General features: G+C 48.1%; 1 protein-coding gene across 3 annotated transcripts in view; it reads right to left on the bottom strand.

The window, feature by feature from the left end:
- Positions 1-14,812, bottom strand: part of GRK3 (G protein-coupled receptor kinase 3) — a 61,033-nt gene extending 46,221 nt beyond the window's left edge. For 2 of the 3 annotated variants that reach the window (XM_065033639.1, XM_065033641.1), the window contains exon 1: positions 14,598-14,812. In XM_065033639.1, the coding sequence (XP_064889711.1) occupies positions 14,598-14,710 (113 nt within the window). In that variant the 5' untranslated portion in view covers positions 14,711-14,812. The remainder of the gene's footprint in view (positions 1-14,597) is intronic. The other variant, XM_065033640.1, reaches the window with a different exon arrangement.
- Positions 14,813-23,630: the final 8,818 nt, after the last annotated feature.

Below are 23,630 nucleotides of genomic sequence, written 5' to 3'. Positions count from 1 at the left end.
TCCAGTATAGAGTATTAGTAATATTAGTGCCCATTCAGTGTAGGAGAGATGTAACTTTTACACTTCAAGTTTAACATATCAATAGCCTACACCATAGTGTGATGCTGCTAGAATTCCTCTTCAATAATATGTACTTATCCGTTATTATAAGGTTTGAAAATAATGCAATGGAGCATAAATTGGGGGAAGAAAAATAAAATACATTGGTGACTGCACGTATTTCCCTTCATAGTATGCCACTAGAGAAGCAAGAGCAGCACCGTTTAAAGGCTCCCAGCCTTTCCCTGGGTTTTCCCAGGGGGGTTTGATCCCAGTTAGATATTACAGGTTGAATGGAACGGTACAGGGCTGCCACCGGGAGCTGGAACACCAAACGCTGGGTGTTTTTCCCTCAAAAACATAGCAAGGAGGCTGCAGGCAGAGGCCCAGGAGCCCTGCCCCTCAGAGGCCTGGGCTGGCGCAGGGTCACCGCACTTCCCAGGGACACCCTCGCCATCCTTCACGTCTGCGTTCTCACACCAGGGTTGAGCTTGCACCACAGAAAATAAGTGTGCAAGTCAATCAAAGCTACATCAGGCTGTTAACACCGCAATTGCCATCTATCATTCCAACAATGAGCCAACAGAAGCTCCATTAGGCCTCTGGCTTGGCTGCAGAGCACTTAACATCTACTTTGCCTAATTTGTAATGTCACAATCACTCATTTAAACAACATTAACAAAGATTTCCTTTATTTGTCAAGTAACCTCAATATTCATTTTAATATAATGCCTATAAAAATTTCATATGGGCAACAATACAAGCACATAAATTTTAAAATCAATGCAGCCCAGCAGTACTGTGCCTTGGTAAAACCATATTGTCATAGTATTACGTCAAAGCTCCACCAGACTTCGTATGTTTCCAGTTTTAAAATTGATATTTACATATGTATTATTTGTTTTAAATAAAAATAAACACAAATACCCTGTAAAACGTACTCAAACCTACACAAGATTGTTAAATATCACTCACGTTTCTGCAGAAGACTGAGCACCTAACCCTTGTAACATGTGGACTCTGAACTACTTAATGTCAGGAAAGACTGAACAGGTCAGTCCTCATGGACAAGTTTTAACATTTTCTGGAGAAGAAAAAATAGATTTCTGTGGTTATTTCTCATCTCTTTTTTTTCTAAAGCCTCTCCATGAACAGATACTTGTGCAGTTCTGAGTCCTGCACCCCTGTTCTCAGTAGAACCCCAAAAACTGCAGAATGCCCCAGGTGCCCATCACCAGAGCTGCTGAAAAACCGCACAAATATGAGCAAACGTCTCTTCCACCAGCTTTGAAGGAGTAAAGTATTTGCACTCCTGCCCAAACGAGAACCTGAGGCACAAAGTCTGAGGGATTATAACAAAACATCTATAATAAAAGCCAAGAAATTAACTCAAAGGCCCCAAACCCCAATCTAGGAAATTATTCTATTAATAGCTTTTAATATCTTAATGTCCCACATGGAACACACACCTATGAACACTGTGATCCAAAGCAAGAACTCTGGAAGCTAATTACCACATCAAGTTAAACAAGAATTGGGAGGGCTAAATATCATTTATCAACTTTCAGACTATGAATTATTCAGTGAGGAACTTGCTAGTCTTTTATTTGTGCATCAAAAACTAGGTCTACTTTCTGTGTATTTTAACAACATAAATTAAATACCAATGTCAAATGAGGAGGAAGCAGTAAATAGAGATCGTGTTCTGTACTTGGGAGAAGCAAGGTCGTAAAATAAAATTTATCATATCATTGACAGAATTACAAAATTTGGTTGCCTGTTCCATGGGTAGACTTTAAAAAAATATACATCCTGGCTTTACATGTTTAAAAATGGTGATGGTAAAACTTAACTCTTCTCTTAAATCCACAAAATGTCAGCATGTGGATGGCAAAACACCTGCAGGTTCCCTGGCAGTGTGGGGTTAAGGGTCGGGCTGGTGGGACCAGGGGGACCATCACCCCCGGAGGGTTTTGGAGATCCCTGCAGCTCTGCCTACCTGTGGGCTCCTTCCCTCTGCATTCCTCTTCCCCCAGTCAGACCTCCCCTGTGTTTCTCCAGGCTTGCAGGAGGACCATGTACAAATGGACGTGGTCTGCACCAAGACCATGGACTTCCCCCTCCTCGGCCGCCTGGTCTACCCGAGCCCATCAGCCCTTGGAGCACTCCCGGCCACATCTCGTTCCCACCGACTGCTAGACCATTAGTAACAGCATAAGCCTTTTTAATAATAATGACATCAAGAAAGCTTTCCTCTGCTCTAACAAGTGCACTGCAAGAAATTACATAAACAGATCTGAGTCTAGACAATGGGAGAAGACAATGAAAAATTTAACGTATGACTGAAATGTCCAGGAAAACACTCTGATTGTGTAACAGGCAAATCTCTCCAGCGCTTCTCCTCCTCTCCCTTGACATCTAGTGCTTCTGGTCTGATGGATAACATGTCAAAGGAACAAAACGTTTTTGCAGCTACAGGATCTGAACAAATCTGTAAGATGATCACAGGCTACAGGAGTCCACGCTGCATTCCAGCTTCTGAACAAAGATTTTCACTCCTTTCAAATCATTTCTCATTATCCATATGAATAAATAAGAATAAATTACATGGATTATGACTACCCAGAATAACAACCTTCTAATTCTCACACAGAACTTAAAGGTGGAAATTCTCCTGAGTTCAAAAGAAGCGAAGCAGAGTCCATATATCCTTCAGAAGGATGGGCAGCTTTAAAATGGAGCCTAGCACATTCCACAAACGGGAAGGTTCCCCCTCTGCTTTTGTATATTGAATCATTAGCTGCCCTACATGTAAACAATCTGGGATTAAAAGCTGCATTTCACAGAAAAGTAGCCATTTCTGAAAAGCTTTCCATATCCAAATACGCTTTCAGCGCAAAAAACGCGCTAATGCGAGAAGTGGACTCTTTGCATAAGTTCATCTCGGTTCACAGCATGATCTACCTTAATAGCAACACTCAAAATAAGCAGAAACAAAAGCTGGCTAAAAATTAAATCCAGGGAGACTTCAGAAACAAAAGCGTATCCGACTGTACTGTAGAAAAACCTTTTGTCTGTATTTTTTTTTGTTTCTGAGAGCAAGAAAATAGCAAACAACAAAAATTTCAGAAATGCTCAGTTTTCTGTCCACTTAACACAAGTCAACTGAAATAACAGGACAAGTATGTTTAGGGGAAATCAAAAGTCAGGCTCAATATTTTGTGATAAATGCAATTTGGACTCTGGATACCTCTTTGTTGGTTTAAGCAGGAGGCAGAAGCTAGAAGTTACAGAGGATAATAAACAGCATTATTTCAACATTTCCTGAAAGTTTGGCTATTAATTTCTAAGATGCATGGATTTTGTCCCTGCAGGTTTGTTATATTAATACTACACTATGCAGGAGTTCTTTTGAAAGCATCTCTTGCACCTAGGAAATGGAAAGGGTAAAGAGAGATGCGATGGTTTGTATACGTACACATACTCTTAATGTTGGAACCAGATCAAGATGCTACTTACTACTGGCCTTCTTACTACTGTATCTTAAAGGAGCATTTAATTATTTATCATAAAAGCACATTATTTTTTCGTATAAATCCAGCAGAGTTCTGATTTAAAGGATATTATCTATTGTACATACGCACACCACAACTTGAAAAAGAAACTGACTGGCCTTATTGCAATCATTAAAGAACCATATCTGCATTAAGAATACACAGTTACACTCACTAATACATTCACCTATAAGCTGAAACTGAAAGACAACAGAAAAACAAAACAAGAATGAAATGGCAGCTTTGCAGAGCCCGGCCTGAGGAGAGCCGAGTTCAGTATTTAACTCTACCAACATTTCTTGTGTCATCCTGGACAAGTCATAAACGTGACCGGCCTCAGATCCTCCCTCTGTGAAACAAAGCTGTGTTTATTTGCTCCCCTTTGCCATCAGGGTAGGTCCCATCCCTCTGCCATGTGTGTGCCCCATGCCCAGCACACTAACTCCCAATGGCTCCTGGCACCTCCAAAAACTACTCCAATGCTAACAATAATGTCAAGAAAATGCTAGATATTGGGTAACAGAATCGCCCTGCCCCTGACTGTGCCCCTTTTGGACTGTGCTCACCATGTGCCCGCTTCCCACGCTTGGAGCATCCATCTCCAGGCCGGACAATCACCTTCTATTTATTCTGGCTGCTTTCTCCTCTTCCTTTGTGCTAGTACTCTGATTTCCCTTTTTCAAATCTCTCCTGTTCTCACCTGGCTTTCCACACCATATTTATCACGTTCCCTCACCCCAACAGCTTTCATCTCTATTTTCCTCTTTGACTTGTCGCTCTGCACAGCCGCAGGCAAGGAACTCTTGCAAAGCCAAAGATGTGAGCCTCCCACAGCCAGAACAGAACCGAGCCTGCTTAGAGACAATTTCAAACGAGAAGAATTTCTCAAATTCTGAAGCACGCCACCACCACCGTGTCATTAATAATACAGTTTCTCCTTAAAAGTATTTTTACTGAGGTTTTGCAGAGCAAGAAAGCAAACAAGTCGCATAACAGGACAGAGAGAAGGAATGAAACATCTCAACACAAAGAGTAAATCTGTGCAAGCAATTACTAACGGTGCTATTATTTCCTTGCAATATGCCCATCGCTGGCATGAAGCACCTCTCCAACCAACAGAAAACCCCCCTTGGACCAGATCGTAAACTGCAAAGAGCCCCTGGATCCCAGCGCCGCGTCAGCCGAATGCTCCACTCTGGGGTGAGAGCGCAGGGCAGACACTTGATGCCATCAATACAAAAGAACTTGCTTCCCTCCTATATGAACAGAGGTAAAAAAATAGTGAACATGCCACAGAACATTCAATCTATTTTGTTTTGCTTCCTCTCAGGCTTGTACCCAGTTCAAAGTTCAGCAGAAGTTAACACTTCTCCAAACAAATTTGTTCTCGGATGCTGTAAAAGGTTGTTTTACACATTGCAGCTTTTGTTTGAGCAATTAATGGGGCAAAGTAAATTCCCAACATATAAAGATAGAAAAGACCATTAGACCATCTCATCTGATGTATTTGTCTATTATTTGTAAAATTCCATATTTGAAGATGAAACAAATAATTAGGAGACAGTGAAAAACACATTTTTGGACAATGAAATAACACGGAAAAAAAACCCATGTTCCTTTTACTCTTTTACTTTTGAGCATCCTACAATATTGCTAGAATACCCCTGACAGCAAAGCAGTATCCAGCTGGCTTCATTATTTAACAGAGAAACAGAAGTGATCATTGGTACTACATTAATTAGTGCACATGCTCTTTCCATTCATTGTCTTATCAGCTGACAAACGAAGCAGCAATGAGGAAACCTCCTTGTTTGCAGCCCCACCTCACAGCACCATCCCATGGGACAACAACTGGGCTCTGCCATTTTCTACCCCAACTTCACCCATTCCTACCCAATTTCTGCCTCTGCACTCCAAAGTTTATGCTAAACCCACTGCCAAGTTGTTTCTCTGCGGCGAACTAATGCTCTTATATTTGTCAAGGATGATTAACGGCATGTTCCGCCCAATCCCCCTGTTTGCCATGGAAGGGATTAGAGCTCAGCAGCGCTTTCCCGCCCCCCCCAGTATCTCATCCAGATGATGAAGCAGCTTCACTTATGCAAATTATATTAATGGACAAAGTTCACAACAAGGGAGTCAGAAGCAAGAGCCATGTAGCTACAGTTTCAAATACGCACTATCCTCACGGTCCTCAAGGATCATTTGCATTATCATTGCGGAAATCTGAAACTAATATAAAAGCTTCTAAGTACATGAATTTTTCAGGAATAATTACACTGAACTGTAACGTCAAGGACTTGCCCTTCCACCAGAATGCAGCTACTGAGAAATTACAAGAAAGAGAAACTGGAGCAAAAATCACATCTCCTTCCTCCTGCTGCAATTAAGTAATTTGTCAATATGATTGTCTTAAAAAAAATACAAAATTACTAAAGACGTGCCCATCATTTATTTTACTCTTTCCTTATCTATAAAAGGTTTAGAACCCTCTTTAAAAGTAGCATGCGAGTATAAACATTAGAACAGCCAACAATGACTGAAACACACTACATTCAACTGTGATTTATTTATTCATTTATAGTCTCAGGATGCAATTTTACAGAGACTTCCATGTTTATTTGCGCTATCCAAATCCATCAAAAAGTTGCTAAAATTGGACCAAAGTTCCTGCCCCAAAGGCCTTTGAACTGAAAGCACGACAGGGTCAACAAGTCCAGCTCAAAGCAATCACAGAATGGCACACAGCCATCACAGCCCACACTTTTTTTCCTTTATAAAAGTGCATTTAAAAGGTTTAGTAATGCAAGACTGATCAAAAGTGAAAACTGTTAAGAAATATTTGGCTGAAGAATCACATCTTCTCCAAACTCTTCTCGTTGTGCATTTTAACCTGGCAGTTCCTTTAAAGTCCCAGAAGTAAGGGAGGTACGAACGAAGTAACCATAATCATTAGAACAATTTGGAAAAAAGACTGGAAAAATCCAAGGTAAGAAAATATAATTAACAAATAAATCAGAGGACTGATGCACAGAGACACAGAACCGTTTAAATGGGACAATGAACAGAATGCGATGGGGAAGACATGGGGAAGCCAGGCTGGGGGCTTCGGAAAAACAGCAAGTGATGAGGAGGCTGGGAAAGGACAGTCACACCCCCTTGGTGACACCCCCTTGGGCTTTCCTTGCACCCTCAAGGGCTGGAATGTCCCCAGCAAATCACAGCCGCCCAAAAAAACCTCTTTCCAAGTGGTACAACACAGCACAGCCAGGCTGGTCTCACCAGACACAGTCCCAAGAACCTCCTACCCACATTTTGTCTTCTTTTCATTTAAGTTCAGCTTAACAAAGATTTGTACTTCACAGAGCTTGCCTTTCCTCCTGAAATTCAGACGGAAATGTAGCAACGGGAATAGCAGCGTTGGCAGAGCCGTCCTGTGGGGCCTCTGATCTGCGCCCAGCTCTTGAACAGGGGTGTCGTCCTCTAAGGTTTGAAGCACTGTATATTTTCCTGGGTTGCTGAGTGCTTTTTAAGTTTTGGACAGGACGCAGAAGCTACTGGGAGCTCTTCTCTCCTCTGCACCTTAAGCAGAGGTAGTTATTTATTGCGGGTGATGAGCATCCATCCGTTCCCAGCTCCATATGGAGCCCCTGCGATGTCTGTCCCGGCTGCGTCCCCGGGGCTGCGGTGACGTGCGGGGGGTGGAAACGCAGCTGGTGCTTGTCTGGGATCAAAAACACGCTGCAGCACCCGGACGGCATCGCTGTCGGTGTTTAACAACGGCTTTGATCCGCACAGCCCTGCCAGATCCGGCCCCTTCCCCAGCTCCTTCTCCAACGGGACGCGGCACATGCTGACAGGACAAATTCCCAGCACACTGGAAGGGGACCGGGGGTTTCTATGTGGAAGAGGTTTCTCCAAACATTCTCAGGAACTTTTATTTATGCAACGTATATTTATATAGGTGTTTGTTCAGTATTGGAATGATTGAGGGAAACTAGTAAGCAGAGGTTGAAGGTATTTCTGTGAAAAACAGCTGTATTTTCTAAAGCTAGAAACTGCTGATTTATGTCAATTTAGTTCAATTAAATTATGCTATTCAGTTTATGCACCTGAACCTGACGGCTCCTGATAGGCTTTTTTCTAATTTTATTAATTACCAAAAAAAAAAAATAAATAATAATAATAAAAAAATCTATTATTGGTAAGAAGATTAAACCAGGCCATTCCACATGATTTCACCAGAACACAAACTGAGAGCTGCATACGTTTCATTTCTTGATTTTATAGCTCCAGCGTTTCACTGAAAAAGCTTCACATGGGAAGGTCCAGGCACTGAAAAGCTGTCATACCTATAAAAAGAGTAATAGCTATGAGGTTTATTAACCTTACTGGAAAGAGAAATCTGCCTGCAGAAAGGCCGGGGAGCTCCCTGTGCCGCTGAGCTCCCCAGCCGATGCCCCAGGCCAGTCCCAGCACCAGGATCCATTACACCTATAACACAGCGTCACATTATGGGCGCTTTCCCCAAAAACACCCCTAGAAACCTCCCTCTGTTGTTAGCACAGTCACAGAAGCCTGCACACTGAGCTCTTCCCAGATCATCCTCATTTACCTTCTTTCTTAATTAAGGTAATGACGCCCAAGGGAAGGTCTATGTTTCAAAATGTAAGCTTCAGCATTATAGCATCCCCATGGGAGAGCTAATTGGAACCTCTCCCTTAAGGCCCGATCCTGTTCCTGTGCCCAGAGACGCTCCAGGTGCTGTGTGCTCAGAGGCTGGGACGGTCCAGGACCTCACCTGAACCTCAGAAAATCCGACTTCAACCCCTGCAGCTGCCAAACATCCTACATGTGAAGAAACGCACAACATTTATTTCCTCATTGGCTTCTCCTGTGATCCAGTCCCTTCTTCCAGACCCTCATTTCTCATCTATTCAGGCTGCAGGAGCTTTGCAGCAGGACTCTCATCTTCCCATGCGCTTCTGTATGAGCCTGTCTTTAACTGAAGGTACTGGACATCACAGTTACAACAAATAACAACATGAATTCTCAAGGGAGAGAACACCCAGCCGGTGTGGGGAGAAGCACCCACAGCAAGCAGGAGCCCTCCTGCCCTGTGACAGCCCATCTCCATCCCTGGAGCACCCATTTTCCCGCTAACAAAGTCCTGCAGCACATGGCTAACTGGAGACGGGTACGCGCTGTCAGCAGCCCTAGCTTTCTGTACATACACTAAACTATTTTGAGAAAGCCACCTTTTTACTACCTCTCAACCAACGCTTCTACTGACAGCAGAGGAGGGGGGGGTGAATTTCTAAACAAAAACAAGTTTTTAACTACTCTGTCATCTCTGCTCACCCTGAGCAGGACTAACTGCAATGAGAAGACACTCACCATCTCAGAAATAAGAGTTTGCACCGGCTGGGCAGCAATGCTTTAGGAAGCGCAGTAACACGAAATGTGTCTGTTCAAGCAGTTTACAACCTGCTTGGAGACAGCGCCCAGTGAACTATGAGATGCTCCGTTTAACGGGGACACGCTGACCTTGGGAAGTGCAAATCCATGGTGTTTGCTCCGTCACCACTTCGGGTGCACCTACAGCACCAATCCCGGTCCGTAGAATACCTGGTGTACACCACGTATTCAGCCCTCCGCAGCTCTCACCAAGCTTTGCTTCCTTGATTCTGTGCTTAAACCTTCAACTCAAACAGTGGGATACAGCATAGCTGCAAAATAATAAATCAGTTATAAAACCATTTCATCTAGAACCCTTTTTCCCCCTGTAGTTTCACAAATTACATGTCAGTGAAACCATTTCAAACAGCTTGAGTGTCCTGCATGCTGGTTTGAATTTCTTACTTCAAATTTTTCAATCCAATTTTTAGTAAGCACTGGAAATGGTATAAAAATACCACGAAACAATCTTGCCTGACACAAAAAAAATTGTAAATGTCAAACAAAAACCTCAATCGTTTTGCAATTTTAGACAGCCAGGCTTAAGAAGTTCTCCCAAAATAATTTACAGTCATTATTGCTACTAGCAGATGGAACAAGCTTCAATAAAGTACCACCACCTTACACAGCTAAGGTACTGTGACACAAATTCGCCCCAACTAACCAGTAGATCCTTAATCCTCCATGTCACCTCCCATTTAATTCTGCCTTCACTGGCACCATTTCTGTGCAAACCCCAGTAAATGCACAAGCCTTTGAAAATTCTGGGCCTACATCTTTTTTTTTTTTTCTGGAAAAGAAAAACAAAACCAAACACAAACGAGTACTTTGGAAGGTTTCTCCCATTTGCACTCAGGGAGGAAGAAGCGTGACGCAGCACAAGGCTTCCTGGAGCCACTGCATTCCTGAACAACCTGGTGTTTTGGTGTTACCATCACTGACAAGACCTTGGTAGACCCTGCTCTGCTGTGCCACAGACCAACACCACGAAAAGGCCTCCAAGGTCCCACGTTTGTCATTCGGGACAAGCAAAAGCAAAAGGCTGGAGAGAGCCAGGCAGGAACCACCACCAGGGACCGCAACAAACGCTGCATCAACACAGCAAGCGTTGGCAGATCGATCTCAGCCAAACTTCATCAGCTTCCCAACAAAACGTGTTGTAATGAGGGATGACTGCAACACTGAGCAAGAGACGTTCCGTGAGTTAAGTGCCACCTGCAGAAACCCAAAACTGAAGGTTATGCTTGAAGCAACAGAGACAAAGAAACACCTGGAAAGATACAAAGGGATGAGGTGAGCGTAATAACAACAAATACGAAAATTACACAAACAATTGTCAGGAATTTCTAAAGAGACAGCACTCTGAATGGATAAACACAACAAGAAGGCGTTAAACAAAGCCAGAGAAAATAGCATCAAAGTAACCGAGGCTGACAGCAGAGACACAGGGGAGCTGTGGCCTGTGACTTAGAGATGTTATAGAAGCTTCAAGAGCTGCAAGAACACACTGAAGGACACATCAAAGAAATAACGGAAATTCAGAGAAAGAGAATAGTAATGCCAAGAGAACAAAACTGAAAAAGCAAAGAGGAGCGGGTAATGATGCTGAACTCCTAGCAGAGACATCGCTTGGCTTTCGCCAATATTCATTCTTGCAACAGAAAGAAAGCAAATCACAAACAGCTCAGGATGGAACTGGAAAAGAAAAAGTAACCTCTGTGCATTCAGTGAACCTCAGTTAGGGTTTTACAAAAGTTATTAACACTCTGAATAGTAGGTAAGGAAGCAAAGAGCACACCACAGACTACAGTGCCCTGGCGAGTGGTGGCTGGGGTACCAGTGCAAGCCTTCACCTCTAAAAGTAAAGTGAAGATGGGATAATAACTGAGGAAAAATGTTAAGTGTTATTTTTACGATAAAAGTGCCTGCAATACACCTTTTTTCTCCCCATAGGGTTAGGATTCTGAGGAAGGTAGAAGACCAAAGAAAAAAGCTGCGAGAAAAATAAGAATTAAGTCAAAAGGGAGGTAATTACTGAAATAAGCAGGTTAGAAAAGGAAAGATGAGATGAGAAACACCAGCAAGTGCAGCAAGAGAAGCAGGAGAAGCCTGGGCAGAGGCACGCTGTGTTTTGTTACCATGCCCTTGGTATCCGTACACCAAAGCTCCCTGAGCTTAGGCGATGTTTACAGTGAGGAAGCTTTAATGTTAACGTCCCTGCACCCTCAGCCATCCCACTCCTCTCACTGCCTGGACCGTATTTCCTCAACTTCACGTTATGCAAATCCTTGATTCAAACCAGAGGAAGCTGCTGGCAGATAAAAAGAGCTGTTGTACAGCGCTCTTCCACTTCCTTTGACCAAAACAAGGGAAATCTAAAACTTACATGGAAAAGTTAAAAACTTCAGAAGTCTGCTGAATAGCCTAAAAAATTAAGAGTGCAATTCAACTATTCCTTTCCCCCCCAAACTTAAAATATTTGACAGTAATTCTGCAGAAAAAGATAAAGGTTTCATATTTGCTCATATTTCAATACATATGCCTTATTTTCCATTTTAGGTCCTATTTCTGCAGGTCATTCTGCATTCTGTCCCCCAAAGTGAATCTACCCACAAAACAGGCTTTTAAGAAACAACGTAAAACTAGAAAAGAACACAGCTTTCCCCACTCTTGGCAAGGCTCTTCGGAACGAAAGGAGGAAACGCAGAAGGGAAGGAAAAGCAGATGACAGAGGATGGAAAAAGGGTTGTTTTGTTTTGGTGTTTTTTAAAAAAAAAAAAACAAAAATACACTCAGCCTCTTCCTTAGGCACTCTTGTCTCATTAGGGTTTTCTATCCTCTTTCTTCCCAAGCTGCGATATTTAATGGGTTTGGTACAAAAACAGTCTGAGGATGCTTCATGTAAACTCAGCAACAATCAGCCCCATGGCCAATAAACTCTTCACCCTCGTAGTTTATTTGCTGCTAAGCCTTGGCCTGCAGCCTTGGAATTTCTTCTGCCTGCACTACAGCTATTTCCTTGTAAACAGGAAGCCCCCTCAAATTTGCATTACAGTAACTCCTATACTTTATTTAGCGTCAAGTCTTATCTGAGAAAGATAAAACGATGCCGACAGGTGTACCGGGCTCCAGCAAAATGACAAATTGCAAAAAGCACAGGGTGGGGGGTAAAATCTTGGTAAATATTTCTTGGGGAGATAACGTCAGCAGCGCAGGATGCCGTCCTGGGCAGTGGTTGCCCGCGGAGATAAACCGACACCGAACACATTCCTGGGAGGAGAACGCTGCAACAAGGCAGAGACGCTTATTTTCCAGCGTGGATGTGATATTCCAGTGACCTTCCCGCTGTCTGTCCCAGTGACAGCCAAGTGCCCAGCGAGGCATTAGAGCTGCGCTCACGCTTCTCCAAGGAGCTGCTCTCTCTCTCTCACACACACACACAAGAAATTAAAACCAAAAAAAAGGATTTTTTTTTAAATTTCAAATCCCTCTAAGAGAGGACTTTGTGTGTTGCATTTTTTACTGTTACTATATCAACCTGCATTTAACCAGCTGATTTATATAATTTTAAATGAATCACTTTGCCAGCGATACAGAATATTTAAGCATACCCAACACACCATGTCTGTTTTAATGAGAGGGATCAAAAAAACCCAACCAGAAACCAGCATGAAGACATCTGACACCAGCATAACGGTCACAATTTCCTACTGTATGAAGAAATCCCTGGTTTCAGTTAGAAGCTGAGAAGTTCAGTCATTTCAAGCAATCTAGAGCCGTTTGTGGTCCCGGCCTTAGGTAAGTCTCTGTTCTCATTTATGTCCACGCTTCCTCTCATTCATCTGCTGAGCTGTCTCACATCCCCCATTCACAGCTGCAAACCTCTGCCTCGCTTCAGGATTCTCACCCTCTTCACAGCAAGACAGTCTGGGGGGGATGGCAAACAATCTTTTTCCTCTAGTATTTCATGGATCTGCAAACAGGTTCTTCCATGGGCAGGTCTAGGAGCGAGACTAATCCGTCACCTTTCTTCCTGCTCCTGCACCTGGCTGCTGTATCCCACCCTGCCGAGCACGGGTGAACCATCTCTCCCAGCTGAGGGAAACTACCAAACATCGACAAAAACGCAAGTGCTGGAGGAGAGCAGCACACGGCCGGCCCGTCAGGCCTCGTGCCGAGGATGTCGGCCCAGGCGGCAGCTTTCCAGCCTCCCCACCAGCACCAGTGCTGGTATTTCTCGTGGCGCTGAAAGGACGCAGCTCTCCCCGGGCATCCCCAGAGGGGTGATGTCGCCGTCACAAACCAGGAGCACAACTGCACAAGGACAGTAACAAACAGAATGAAAGCACTGGTAAATGCAAAGCCACCAGCAGTCCCAGTAAAGCACGCTGCACGCCAGGTGAACAGCACAGGCTCAATACCAGGAGAAAAACAGGCACCTTCGTCAGTCCAGCCAGCCATCTTCAACTGGACATCAAAACCAACTGTCAAACTTCTTCATCTGAGGTTTCACCGCCTCTGCAATGGGGATGAACATGCGCTGGACACCCCCAAGCCCTCGCCTGCTCCGCAGCCTCACCGCGCTACCCAGAATTCAAGCAGAGAGGCAGAAAAACGAGAGAACAAGTAAGAAGAAGGCTCCAGCGACGTCTCGTTCCCGGCAGACAGCTCAGCTAGGCCACCAGTATGCCTGCAAACTGCCTACACATTTTGCAGCAAATTCTGGTCTGGATTGTATTTTTCCTGTTGCAATATTTTGTTTGGTGGCTAAATCTTCATTTTAAAGACACATCTGCAGAGCCACGAACAAAAGGGAAAGCTTACTTGTAATTTCGGCAATAAGCAGGCGATGCTCAGGTAATTTTATAACACAGGCATAAGCAGGGACTGTCGTTCAGGAGAAAATCTGCTTTTACCACCAAACCGCAAGAAAACGACCTCAGCCATGTCAAGGCACTTGTCTGCTCACCCGGTGACACCCGTGGGGGCCCACGGCCACCAAGATCCCCACGGGTTCCTTGCTCTACACCACCTCTGCTCCGTGAGCTGCCTGCTAAGAGCCAAAAACCCTCTCTGGGAGTCTGTCCTCCCTGCCCGCATCTCCCTGCTCCGGTGTCAAACCTCATGAAGCATCACCAACAAAATAGCTCCGCAGAATAAAACAGAATGATTCAGTTCGGTTTTGCCATTTTGTTTAGCTCTCCACTTAAAGAATTTCTCACCCACTGAATGAAGCACCGCGTACAGCACCACATGAACACCCGAACCGTGGGGTTTGGGTTTTTCTCCCGGGAGAAGCAGGCTTCTCCGCACCGTTACCCACCGAGACCCGCCTGCAGAAGTTGTTTGCAATAAACGCACCCGACCCGACCCCCATGGAGGGCTCCGGGCGCTGCTCCCCGCCCCGCCGGAGGCCGCGGGTGCCGGGCACGGCGGGAGGCCCCGCCACCGCCAGACCGTTATGTTCGGCACCGCCGTGCCGGCGCGGGGGGGGCAGCGAGCGGGAGGCCGCCGGGCCGGGGCTCCCGGCGCCGGGGCGGACGGTACCTGGGCTCGGGCAGGGTGATCTTCTTGCTGGCCCTGGCCGCCGGGGTGCTCTTGCTCTTCTCCATCGCCATCAGGTAGCTGACATCGGCCAGCACCGCCTCCAGGTCCGCCATGTTCCCGCTCCCGCCGCCGGGCTGCAGATGGAGGCTCCGCCGGGGGCAGCCGCCCCCGAGGCGGGGGCTTGGCGGCGGGCAGGCGACGCGGGCGGCGGCGGTTCCCCGTCCGCCCGGTGCCGCCGAGCGCCTCCCGGCTGCGCGTGTGCGCGTGTGTGTGTGCACGGGGGGGGCAGCGGCCGCCTCCCCGCCCTCCACGCCCGGGGCTCGCCGCCGGCCCTGCGCGCCCTCAGCCCGCGGCCGCCGCGGCGGGCGGGCGGGAAACCCCCCCCCCCGCGGCCGTGCCCGCCCCCGCCGGGCCGGGCCGCAGCGCCCCCCCGCCCGCACCGCCCCTCAGCGCTCGCCCGCCCCCGCCGGGCCCATGGCGGCGGCCGGGCACCCGGCGCGGCCCCCACGGCTCGCAGCCTACGCGGCCCCCGCGGCGCCGGGCGGGCAGGTCGCAGCGCGGCCGCGGGGCTCAGCGGCCATGGGCGGGCGGCGCGGCCGCAGGGGCTGCCCGCCGGCGGCGGCGGCGTGAGGGGCTGCGGTGCGGCGGCGCCTGCAAAAATCCGGACCTGGATTCCGGCGGGGCCGGGGGAGTCGCCGGGGACGCCCGCGGGGATTCCCGGGAAGAGGCAGCCGCCGGGGTCTGCCCGGCCCCGAGGGGCTCCGGCGGTGCCCGCATCGCCCCTGCCGCGGGTGAGGGGCTCCGGGCCGCCTGCCGCTGCCCGGGGCTTGAGAGCGAAGCCCCTGACACTGGGAATTTATATGGCTTCAGCCACCAAGAAGGCAAGCGCGGGGTCCTCGTTTATTTATCCCAGACCTGGTTCGGGGCTGCGGTGCTCCCCGGGACACCCCCGCATCAGCCCCGCTGGCATCGGGATGGCAGAAGCCCAAGCCGGCCTGGCACAGCACCTGCCGTGCTGGCGTGTGGCTCAGAGTCGGACACAAATCTTCAAAATTCATTTCCTCGTAGTTTATTGAAACATGATGTCAGTAAAAAAAAGTGGACACAAATATATGCACCTGTATGAAACCCCATCAGTACTCACTGAAATTCTTTTGCTGGAAAATAATGGTGCAAACGAGGCTGCATGCTGAACCCAAGGCTGGCTGTGCCAGTCGGCTGGCTGGGTGCTCCTGGGTGCCCTCGGGCACTGAGCAGAGCTCCCCACTCATGTTCCCGGTTAGAAATGTAGTAGTAGCTCTACTGCAGCCAAGCAGATATGCAGATTTCGACTTCTTTCTTTTCTGAATTTCGTCAAATATGTCATAAATAATTGGCTCAATGAAAGGCTAAGTCAATGACAAGTCTGAAGTTTGAAACTCAGCTTGTTTTGAGCTCTTTTCAAGTGCCGCCACTCCTCCTTCCTACATCTTCGTGAAAGTTAATGATCTGATTAAAGCTTGGTAGCGTATACAGCTGGGAGGATTTCACCATGTGGCTCATTATGAACCACCTGAGAACCTGCTTTTTTGTTGAAAATGTTAATTTAAACCAACACTTTTCACCAGAGCAGATCCGTTGGGGTAGGTTTCTCCTCTAGCAGCCATTCCCAGTGGCCGCAGAGCGGTGCTGAGGCTTGGGGTGTTGGAGCAAGCAGTGGAAGGGAGCAGAGGACCTAGGGCATGTCCCTCTTGGAAGCTCAGTGTAATGTTTCCCACCAGCCCTATCTAAAGTTTTAACTGAACTGAGCTCCCTCTGTCCCTCGCCACTCACAGATATTTCCACGGAGAGAACTGGTTTTCATTTCCTACAATGTGAACGTGCAAAAGAAGCAGGTGAGCAGCAGCGAGGTTGTCAGCGCTGACCTGATAGTGTTGCTAAACACCCCCAGCATGATGCAGCTGCGTGGAGGGGAGGAGAAAGCAAACAGAAAGCCATCGCTGCTGCCTCGCCGAGGAGGCCCTCCTGTTTTCTGAAATATTTAAATTACTTTACAGTGATGATGATAGCAATAAAGGCCACAAAAATGCCGTTTAGGATTCACAATTCTCTCCTTTTTATTCCTGTGCTGCGTTTTTGCCATTATTATCTGGATAGTGTTGTAGTGTACGCTTCAGAGGCATTCTTGGTGACAATTTCTAGGAAGTCACGTTTAGAGATGGCTAATACAGGCACCCAGTTAAGAAACTTGTTCTTTCTGCCTTTGTGTTTCCATCGGCGCCAGCTGGCATGGCAGCAGCCGCTGGAACCAGGCCAGTGGTGGGTTCTAAGAAAAGACGTTCTCTCCACCAGCTCTTCACAAAGTGTATTCACAATGGGGTCTGAGACAGTGACGTGGCCCCAGAGCCGTCCCTGTGCTCTCGCCAGTGACACGGTGCTACTGGCCCTGATCAAACATCCCTTCTTCCCTCCATCCGGAGCTGTGCCAGCACAGGCAGGGGAGCTCTGTTTGTTAATTGTTACCTTTAGCAGCATGTAAAATTCACACATATTGCAGTTTTATGTTCAGAGGTTTGGAAGGTCACTTGAATGGGTATTTTTCATGGTGAAGTGGAAGCAAACCTGATTTTTTTCCTGAAGTGAAGAGAGCAGCTCAGGTAGCGCTGTCAGTTCAGTCCCCCAGGAGCAAGTCTGCAGCTTTTCCTGGCATTTGTCTGTATCCCGGGGTTAATGTTTGTGTGTATTGTATGCCAGGTTTGCTTTTTTTGGGTGTGTTGTCTGATGCATTGTGTGTCAGGTTCGGTGTTTGTGTGTAGTGTTTGTGGGTGTTTATAAACAGAGCTCTGTGTGTGTGTTCCCCTGGGTAGAGGAAACCCTGAATTAATCAATGCCAGGGTTAGCAGAGGTCAGAATATGATACACTCACACACACTCTGAGTGCATTTAAGTACCTCCTGACATTTCTGTGAATGCTGACTGATACTGTTCAATCAATTTAAAAGTATCTCAAGGCCTGTCTGGGCTTGAGCACAGGGTTTGTGTGTATCCAGTGCAGAACCAAGAATCCCTGCCTCCTCCCCGGGCTCCTTCCCTCCAAGGAGGGAGTTTCTCCTACCATCTGTATAAGATTTAAATGTTTAATTTTGCACTACTCTGCTTTACAGAACAACACATGATATTACAGAGCCATGAGTCTAAAGCAGATTTATTAGTGCGCCCTATGATAACACCATCCCATTGAGATAATGGTGGGGGCACATTGGTCCTACTGCCCTCCAACCCACAGCAAATCTGAAAACAAATCAGATCTCTGCTGCCATGCTCAGCTAATGCTAACAATGTGCCTCGAGGGGAATGTTCACATGCAAGATTATGAAATGCTATTTTAAAAAATATTTCTAATATATTACCAGGAATACATGTAGTTTTGAGATTAAGAACATTAAGTAGTGTTTAACTGGGTTCCCTCCGTGGGTTGCTGCTGTCTACAGAGAGAGCCAAGCCGATGCCTAGAAATCCACTGTGTTCCTTGCTCCTCAGCAGCACTGAGAAAGGATAATATATTTATTGGTGATGGTTCCTGATGGGATCCTACTCTCTGTGGCTTGTTCATTTAACAGCCAAGCAGGGATGTTACATTTTGCTGCTTCCTTGGCTAAGGGGAGAGGGCAGAAATCCATTCCCCCCACCACCAACCTCTTCTTGCCAGGGTTTTAAGTCGGCTTCCAGTGATGGGGTTACCTGGAGGTAAAGCACAGGAGCAGCAGCTCCTGCTTAATGAGGTTGTGTGAGGATTCGTTAGTAAGCAACGGTAAAGCGCTCAGAGGACAGTAAGAGATAAATAAATACAAGCTATTCATAGTGGTTGTGCAGCACACAGCACAGAGGGACCTTTTAAGCCCAGTGTCCCAAGGTAACAGGGTCACGCTGTCCCCTTTGCCCACGGGGCTGTGGTGGTTTTGGCCCCTCTCCCTCCGCACAGAGCACATCCAGCACATGGACATTCCTCTGCAGCATCTGTACTGAGACCCAAGTTGCTTCCCATCCCCTTAATGCTACACTAATAAGCAGTGAGAGGCAATATGGGAAACAAATAGAGTAATTAATGGCCATTACTGCAGCTGCCTTTATTCACTGACTATTCCAGAAGGACCAATTTCACAGAAAACAGCCTCTGCCTTTGGAGTGCCGTTGCACTAGGCACCCAGAATCTCAGGAGGGGAATGAGCGCTGCAGCTCTTGGAGAAGCATGATGTTTCTTCTGTTTCTCTACAAATTCCTCCAGCTTTCTCCTGAATACTCCTGACTAACCTGCTTCAATCGCTTCTGATAGGTAACACACTCAAGGCACTTTATCATCATCACGTTGCTTTTTGTAACTAGCTGACATGACGATGAGGCAAAGTTTTAATTAGAAAACACATTATCAAAAATATTATTCACCACCAAACATTCACCTCTGACCTGTGTGAGCATAAGAAGCGCAGAAACACCATCCCCTGTGCTGAGCTGCTGAATGAGCTGGGGCTGCAGAGCCAGCGCCACCGTGCCAAAACCAGCTCGGGGTGACCATCTGGGGCACAGGAACAGCAATACCCCTGTTACAGCTGCAGGAGACAGGCTGACCCAGGGACCTTCCCTAGCCCTGGTTCTGCTCCTTAAATAGCATCACCTGGTACCACTCACACCTGCCCCGTGTTCCTCTGCAAGGGGGGCTGCCCTGCAGGGATTGCCATGGAGCAGGAGGGCACCAAGGAGAAGCTTGAGCTACTTTTACACCTAAATCTCTACCCTTGATTCTCCTCACAGCTCAGTCACACTATGGACACAGCATCTCGCTCAGCCCTTTCTGGAGAGGCTCATTCCACCCTGTCCATGGGGTTGGAGGTACTGGATCAGAGGCAGGAGAGGTGGGACAGTGACCCCTCAGACCCGGCCTGGGCTTGCAGGGGACCCCCAGGTTCCTCCACTCGTGCCGTCCTTTGCCCAGCTCAGAACTGACCTGTCTTCAGGAACTCCCTGATTTAAAAGCACTGCAGTATGCTGTTAGAGTTTAAAGCAAACAAACCCAATAAGGGCTGCAACAGCAAATGTCTTAAAGCTCTGGAAGGAGTCTCCCTTCAGCACTATACAGCAGAGCTAATATCAGCTGGCATTTAAGAAGTGTTCTCCCCATACAGACTGATTAGACAAACAGCTGTCAAAAGGCAACCACTGAGCATTCCCTGTTCCACGGTCTGGCTTGAATGTAACTTGATAAAGGAAGAAAACAAAATCAATAATTGACTAATTTAGCTACGAATTTTGAGGGACAGAAGGAGAAAAAACGACGACTGTGCAGATATTGAAATGGCAGAAGTTAATTCAGATTATGTCACAGCATCTTACAGAAGGTAGATCATGCAGCACTGAAAATTAAAGCCCTCCTCGCGAGAGTGGTTTTGCTGCTGGTCACAGGGGTGCGTCAGAAGGACACGGTGACTCTGGCAGGTGGCGGGAGGGCACAGGGATCGCTCTGGATGGTACCAGCCCCGGGATGATGTGATATCCCCTTTGTGGTGGGAGCAGGTTGGCAGCTGGGGGTGCAGGGCTCCAGTGACGCTTCTCTCAAACTGCCCAGAGTGCCAGCGAGGCTGCTGCGACGAGCCAGCCAAGCCAGCCTGCTAGAGAACCTTAAGATATGCTCCTTGGAAACAATTCTAGTTGTGTGGGAAACACTTTCTAGTTATTTCTCTTCCCTGTTTTTTTGTGCTCAAAGTCTGTTTGCACACCAAGTGGCATTTGCTATCCTGGCTGATCAGGCACCCGAATCCAATATTACATGTCTGCTCTCCAAGCTGGCCCCAGGTGCCCTATGTCACAGCAGAGGACAGCAGTGCCTGCTGGAAGGTGCACGGTGGTGGAAGCCGAAGTCACTGTCCCCTATGGCCGAGTCACCCCCGGCACACTCAGCCCCGGTGCTGCTGGCTTGGCCGCTCTGCTGCTTGCCCTCGCTGCTCGTCCACAGATATCGTGCTGGAGGCAAGAGGCTCCTGGCTGGTGGGAAGCGATGCCGTCTGCCTGCAGCACCAGCCATCGCATCCACACATTGACAGCGATGTGAAAGGAGGCTCATCTCCAACGGCTGCAGATGGAGGAAGCAAGAAAGGGGGGACAGTCAGGCCATCCCAGGGTCCTGGTCCTCACCTCCCGTGTCCCAGCCCTCCTTTCCCCCTACCCAGGCATCATGTTTAAAACCGACGTGGGAAAAGTCCTCCCTGCGAGGCTGCTCAGGAAACCAGAAGGGAAATCATGCTGTTCTGCCTCAGTCAGCCATCATGCTGTTAATTTTTCTACTTGGCTGCATCGCTCTCTATTTCAGTGAGAGAAAACAACTCTGCAAAACAAAACCAACCTGGTGCTTTCTGTGTCCCATGCAGAGCAGCGATGCTGTGAGCTGCTCCTCTGCCTCAGCCACCGGGTGCCCAGGCACCCCAGGTGCTGCGGGTCAAGCCCTCGTGCAGGCAAACCCCACAGAAACACAGGGTGAAGCAGCAGAAATGCACGGCCAGCTTGGGAGTGAAATGGCATGGAGTGTGTTTGTACTTCCATCACATCAAAGGGGCCCTTGTTTGAATTCTTCTCCCTTTAGCCTAGAGGAGAAGAAGGGGAAAGATTGGTTCCTATTAATAGCTTTACATCCCACAAGATCCCAGCCTTGCAAGAAGCCATGAAAGACTGCAGCATCTGATTCTCTGAATAAATGAGGTAATTTGGGAAGAAAAGTGTGCTCAGCAGTCTTAATTACTGCTTTCTCCACTTTGGTAGGAGATGACAGTGATAACTTACTTGGATGTCGGTAACGCCCAGGTACCAGAGGAGACGCTGGCACAGGCAGGTGTGCTACCTCTCCCCAAAACCCCCTGATCTTGCAGCAAACAGCCGCAGGACTAGCACAGGGCGAGAGGAAGGAGCACCCTGGCAAGCTGATAGACCGGCAAATGGGGGGACACAGCTCACTGCAGGTGAGGGACTGGTGCTGGTGACAGGGCAGGAGGATGCTCAGGACAGCATCTGTCCCAGGGAAGGGGCCAGCAGGGAGCCAGACCGCGTGGTGTGGCTCCAGTCCTGCACCCCAGTGAGGCAAAGCCACAGGGGATGTCCCTGCTGCGGGCACCAGGCCATCTTGGGGACACCTGCTGCCCATCCGCAGACATGGGACGTCATCCCACGAGACGGTTTTCCTCTTGTTGGCTGCAGGGTAGTACAAAGTGGGGTCCTGCTGTACCAGCTGTGGGTAACGCTTGGGGTGCAGCTGCCTCGGATAAGCAGGAGCGTGGGGAGGCATCTGCCCCCGCTCTGCAGCACTCGCCCTGGGAACACAGGGAATTATGTCAGCTTTCCCCTAAGCAGATTTCCAGGCTCCAGGTGCCGGATTTAATCCAGACGCTAAAGGTACGTGCGGCAGCGGGTGCCTCCAGAAGGATGTGGCATCACCCCACACAGTAGTGCTGAGCCTGGGCTGCTCTTCATGTGCCAGGCCTGAGGCCCCAGAGCCGACACTGGTTCTGCCCCATGGCCGTCTGGTCAGGAGCGATGCTACAGCAAAGATCCACAGGGGAAAGGAGCCCACAAGCACCTGGGAGCAAAGCTGTGCTCCTGCTGCACTGTGCATGGCAACGGAGCAGATGCATTTGCAGGATCATAACCCATCCTATCTGCAGTCACCATATGCCAGACAATTAATCTATCCTCTCAGTGCCCTTGTGAAGACAAACCAGTGAATTATTTTCATTTCACAGCTGAGGAAATGCGGTTCCAATGAGGCCGCCTTGCCCGGGGGCACACGGGAGCTGGCGGCAGGACAGGACCATCCCTGGATGGGGACCGTGAGCGCATCAGAGCACAGAGCTGCAGCATCCCAATGACAGCCTGCCAGGGGCAAAAAAGGGACAATTCACAGAGAGATTTACATGTCAAAAAAACACAGTGAATAAACCCTCAGTAACCTCAAAAGCATCTTTCTGCTAAAAGGATTGAGCATCTTTAGCTGGACCTGACCCGTGGCGCTGGTGAAAAGCACCTCTCTTCCAGGACAATTCAGTTTGTCCTCTGAAAGATGCAGTCATTGCCACGTGCTGCACTAAGAGCAAAGCAAACCCAGATGGGATGTAGAAAAGATACTTGTTTCAATTAAACACTAAAAGCAATGGGCTACTTTCTGCTTGGGTAGGGCAGAGGAGGACTAAATGCCTCTAAACCACACACAGGAAAATACAAGTGATTAATTACTGCTGTTGTGCATCGCAATCTCAGCGAACAACCCCGTTTATGTTGCTTTTGCCGTGTGAGAGCTGCAGCATGGCAGGCACGTTGCACACAGGTGTACAGGGTGCTGAAACCAGGTGTTGCAATCACCTGTGCTCACATTCCCCATGCAACCAGGCTGTCATGAGAGAATCAGGACTAATTCAGGTGCCAAAATGCCATTAGTGTGGCGAGGGAGTGGCAACGCATGGACTGGCTGCTGTCCCTGTGCCAGCATCCTCCAGCGGCCACCATCCCCACAGCAGGAGAGCGCTGTCCTGCACATACTGGCTCCACGTCAAAAGGGACTTCAACAGTTAACGCGTCCTCCTTTCTGTCCAGCATGGCCTCTGCCTGCCGAACTCATCTCAGCAGATAATGGACTTTGCCTTCTGACTTAATCTCCTGTAAATGTCTCTCCCTTAATTGCTTATCATCCGGAAACCTCGGAGCGACCCAGGACAGACACTCCCCTCCTTGTGATACCGCTGTCCTCTCCCTGCCTGCGGCCATCCTGCTGCCAGCCTGCACCCGGAGCATCCAGTGCAATCAGTACACCCAGCACACCCAGTGAAACCAGTGCACCCAATGCAACCAGTGCACCCTGTGCTCCCAGCACACCCATGCAACAGTGCACCTGTGCTCCCAGTACAGCTAGTGCACTCAGAGCACTTAGTGCCACCAGCGTACCCAGTGCAAACAGCACAACCAGCACATGTGGTACTACCAGTGCACCCCGTGCACCCCTGGGCCTGCTTGCCTCCACAT

This window comes from Columba livia, chromosome 17 (assembly GCF_036013475.1).
Source record: "Columba livia isolate bColLiv1 breed racing homer chromosome 17, bColLiv1.pat.W.v2, whole genome shotgun sequence".
NCBI classification, from domain to species: domain Eukaryota; kingdom Metazoa; phylum Chordata; class Aves; order Columbiformes; family Columbidae; genus Columba; species Columba livia.
The sequence above is the reverse complement of the archived record's forward strand: the minus strand, read 5'-3'. Positions and strand labels throughout refer to the sequence as shown.